Source organism: Numenius arquata, unplaced genomic scaffold (genome assembly GCF_964106895.1).
Source record: "Numenius arquata unplaced genomic scaffold, bNumArq3.hap1.1 HAP1_SCAFFOLD_188, whole genome shotgun sequence".
NCBI lineage: Eukaryota > Metazoa > Chordata > Aves > Charadriiformes > Scolopacidae > Numenius > Numenius arquata.
Window position 1 is genome coordinate 155,079 of NW_027414907.1, and position 4,653 is coordinate 159,731.

Below are 4,653 nucleotides of genomic sequence, written 5' to 3' on the forward strand. Positions count from 1 at the left end.
CTCCCATGCAGGTGCCTATTTTGTGCACAGCTCAACACCTGAGGAAAGAGGAATCCCATCTCCTGTGGGCTTCTAGCAGGCATGGGCGGGAGCTGAGTCTCCGTCAAATGCTAGGAATAGAAACGCAGGATGAGATGCCTCGATTCCCTCAGCTGAATCCCTTCCCTCAGCAGGGGTAAAGGAGATGCCTGTCTGTCCCCGTCTGGCTGTCCTGTCTAATGATGGGCCAAGGAAAGTTGATATTTAGAGCTAACTCTCCCTCTCAGCAGGGAAATGACACTTCTGGAAAGGAGTGTCTCTATCCAGCTGAGAGAGAGAACATCAGGGATTGCATCAGCAGGTTCCCCGGCAGCCCCAGGGACACCTCAAGGGATTTTAGAGGGGGGCAGAAAAGGTACTGCCTTGGGCTGTTGCTCTGCTGCTGAGCTGGGCCGGGCTCCTGGGATGGAGGGAGCTCCTGGCCGTGGGGCAGCGCGGCAGAGAGACAGCTCTGCCCAGGAGCAGCTCCTCTGCCAAGCGCAGCAGGGCTGAGGGCACTGCCTGCAGGCACCGAGGGGAGAGGAGGGAAGCAAGACAGAGGCTAAAGGCAGCCTGGGGTGGGAGGACAGATGAGAGCTCGCCTGGAGAGAAATCTTCACAGCCCTTGACAGGGTAAGTCTCTGGCTGCAGGGCAATGCAGCTGCGGTTCCTGGAAAGACCTCCTAAAGCTGGCACATCCCACAGCCCATGGGATCTGTCAGGAGGACTCTCAGTTTCCCCCGCGTAGAAAAAGGACGTGCTTTGGAGCACGGCTTCCCTGCTGCACCCTCAGCCGGCCAGGGCATGTCGGCTGCCTTCCCCTGGGGGAGGCTGCAGAGTGGGAAGCCGGGTGTGCAGCCAGGAGTACTCAGGGCTGTCCTTCAGAGCAGGGTCTCTGCACCGCAGGGGGCTGTGTGCCAGCGCAGGGACTTTGTCTCTTGCCAGGGTCAACACTCAGTCTGCCCAGGTTGTTCCCACAGCGGTGTGGGGAGAAGCTCTGGGGAGAAGCAGGAGAGGGTCCTTCTGCTGTCAAGACGGTGTTGAGTTGGTCAGGGCTGCTCACAGCTCCAGATCACCCCTACGTGCTTCCAAGGGAACTATTTCCTCAGGTTGTGTTTCCAGTTTCTTATCCGGGGGGTGCGGGGAGAGAGGTGGAAAAAGAGATGAATGTGTAAGGATCTCTCGAGTTTGCAGAAGTCACTGTGATTCCTGAGCTGCAACTTTGAGGCATCAGTTGGTCTAAAAGAAGCCTCCTAAGGGGCCTTCAGCCGCTCCTCTGCCCATGGAGAGCACCAGCATCACCTCTGCTGGACCATCAGGGTTGCTCTGACCTGCCCTTTTGCACCTGCGAACAGGAACATGAACCCAGCCCCTGCCCTGCAAACAGGCAGGTGTCTGTAGGGCCAAGGTGAGTGCACAGAGGTTGGGATGGGCTCTGTGAGTGCTGACAGGGAAAAGACACGGCACAGGGAGACACTTCCCAGGAGGAAAATCTCCTGGCAGCAGGGATATGACCAGGGAACGAGAGGAAACTTAAGCCAGAAATGTTGTGGGAGGGAGAATTCCGCAAACGCCGTACGATCCCCTCCAATGCAGACCCCTTCCCCTGAGCAAGCCCCCCCGTGCCTCCTCTCCCACCAAAGCCTCTGCCCTCAGGGCTGTGGGGTCCAAGGCATGAACCACCTCCTCTGCAGCCGGAGCTCCAGCAGAGCCGTGGTGCAGCTCTCCAGCCACGTGCCCCGTTCTCCCTGCGGAGCAGCGGGGCTGAGAGCGACTGCCCGGCAGCGTCGGTGTCTGGGAGGTGACAGGCACGGCTGGGCACGGGTGATGCTGTCCCGAGCGCCCGGCTGCCTCTGCCCTGGCCTCCTTCAGCCAGACCCTCGCTGCAGTTTCCCTTGTTTCTCCACTTGTCTGTGTTATTGCTGCTCTTTTCTTGTTCTCACTCTCAGGCTCTCTGGGGATGGGAGTTTCAGCTGCAGAGTCACACATTATCTTGTGCGTCCTCCCATGCAGGTGTGTCCATGGGAACAAGGGTCCCAGCTTTCCTCTCGCCTGTGCGGCTGTGGACAATGCAGCCTGTGGGGCTGGGGAATCAGCTGGTTTTCCCTTGGTGAGATAACATCGTGAAAAAACTGATGTATCTCCTTGAGGTGTCCTTCCAAGCTGTGAGCTGCCCTCCAGGATGCAAATCTGTCCCATAGCATCTTTGTGTTACCATGTGCCCCATGGAGAAGCGCAGAGACGCTATGACCAAGGAAATGCTGTTGGGTTGGTGAAATGAGCCCTGTGTGTCCTGGGCTGGAAGTGGTTGCTGAGACGTTGAGAAAGGGCGAGACATTTAGTTGTCTGCAGTGGATCCCTCTGCTCTCAGCAGGTTCTGCTGACGTTTCAGGGAAACATTGAGGGCGTGTGATCGCCCTCCATCTCAGAAAGGCGCAAGCCCAGTGTGTCAGGGGCTGAGGGACAGCCCAGCTCCCCTCGCTCTGTACTAAGCCACAGGCAATCCTCTTGCCTTGCAGGATTCTCTCTGCTCTCCCTGAGTGCAGCAGGAATACTGAGGGTTTCTGACATCCCACAATGGGACGGAGGGAATTTTTTTTTCAAAAAAGCTCTCAGTTGGCCTCTGCCTCCCTCACTCCTTCGAAGAGGCAGTGCAGGTACTGGCACACCCTTGTGCATTGGGCATGGTTTTATCTGACAAAGTCAACCACCAGGACTGGCCCCTGCTTCCAGCGTTCCCGTGAACTCTCTGCTGCAGAGCAGGGCTGACTCCTCGGCACCAGTGGGCAGAGGCCCAGCTCCTCATGGCACGTTCAACCAGCACGGTAGCAGAGCTTCAGCCATGGAGCTGAGGGAAGGTCTCCTAGAAAAGGAATACAGGGGGTAAGGCGTGTAGCAGGGAAGGGTCTGTAGGAAAAGGCTTTGGTTTTGCTGCTAAAAGTCTCCATTAACTTGTCAATGACTTTTCCTCCTTGCAGGGGTCTCCATGCCCAGAGGCAGCAAATGTCCAAAAGCAGCTCCATCACACAGCTCCATGGGGTTCCATGAGAACTGGAGTAGGTTTTGCTCTGAGACGTCCACCGTAACTTGTCACTGCCTTTTCTTCCTTGGACAGGTTCCAATGCGCAGAGGAAGCAAATGTCCAACAGCAGCTCCATCACCCAGTTCCTCCTCCTGGCATTCGCAGACACACGGGAGCTGCAGCTCTTGCACTTCGGGCTCTTCCTGGGCATCTACCTGGCTGCCCTCCTGGGAAACGCGCTCATCATCACCGCCATCGCCTGTGACCACCGCCTCCACACCCCCATGTACTTCTTCCTCCTCAACCTCTCCGTTCTTGACCTGGGATCCATCTCCACCACTGTCCCCAAAGCCATGGCCAATTCCCTGTTTGACACCGTGGCCATCTCCTACTGGGGATGTGCTGCACAGCTATTTCTGTTTCTCTTCATGATTGCAGCAGAGTTTTATCTTCTCACTGTCATGTCCTACGACCGCTACGTTGCCATCTGCCAACCCCTGCACTACGGGACCCTCCTGGGCAGCAGAGCTTGTGTCCACATGGCAGCAGCTGCCTGGGGCAGTGGGTTTCTCACTGCTCTCCTGCACACGGCCAATACATTTTCCTTACCCCTTTGCCAGGGCAATGTCCTGGACCAGTTCTTCTGTGAAATCCCCCAGATCCTCAAGCTCTCCTGCTCACACTCCTACCTCAGGGAAGTTGTTCTTATTGTGGTCAGTGTCTGTTTATCATTTGGTTGTTTTGTTTTCATTGTGGTGTCCTATGTGCAGATCTTCAGGGCCGTGCTGAGGATCCCCTCTGAGCAGGGACGGCACAAAGCCTTTTCCACGTGCCTCCCTCACCTGGCCGTGGTCTCCCTGTTTCTCAGCACTGGCTTCTTTGCCCACCTGAAGCCCCCCTCCATCTCCTCCTCACCCCTGGATCTGGTGGTGTCATTTCTGTACTCGGTGGTACCTCCAGCTGTGAACCCTCTCATCTACAGCATGAGGAACCAGGAGCTGAAAGACACATCGAAGAAGCTGATTCTGTCACTAATCTCTCAGCAGCATTAACCTGCCCGTGTCTCTTCAGAAGTGATTTCAGATTCATCTGGGGAACTTCCTGGGCTTTGGGCCTTTTCTCTGTGATAACCATGTGTGTCCAGGAACCTTCTACTTCCCCACAAGCATGAACCCAGCCCTTCTGACCCTGAGGCCTGTTCACGTGTGCCTGGCACAGGGGTACAGCTGACCTCCCATCTCATGTCTCTTTAATAAAATGGGATTTCTTCAGTGCCGGTGTCTGGAGGTTTGGCTCTTCTTCCAAAGCTGAGCTCAGGCTCAGGAAGTTGTCCTCACAAGGCCATGCTGCTTTGTTTGGGTTCTCCATGGGATGAGGGAAGAGTGTTAGGCAATGGGACAATGTGGGGCAATGTATTAGGGAACGGGCCCAGGCTGAGCCTTCACCCGTGGGTGCCCAGTTCCCCCGGAAACGGTGAATGATCCACAGGGATCTGCCTGGGACTGTCCCTCCATGGCTTTCAGTCATCACAGCCAACTCGCTCTGCGGAGCAGAAACAACAGTGCAGGACCCTGTGGAGATTGTGGGGAGGGGGCAGGAGTGGCAAATGAGGC

The 4,653-nt window shown here is 56.4% G+C and overlaps 1 protein-coding gene across 1 annotated transcript; it reads left to right on the forward strand.

Annotated features, from left to right (window-relative positions):
• The first annotated feature begins 3,156 nt into the window (after positions 1 to 3,156).
• On the forward strand, positions 3,157 to 4,092 carry LOC141478267 (olfactory receptor 14A16-like). The gene has a single exon (XM_074167365.1). The coding sequence runs from the start codon at positions 3,157 to 3,159 to the stop codon at positions 4,090 to 4,092; it is 936 nt and encodes a 311-aa protein (XP_074023466.1).
• The last annotated feature ends 561 nt before the right edge of the window (positions 4,093 to 4,653 follow it).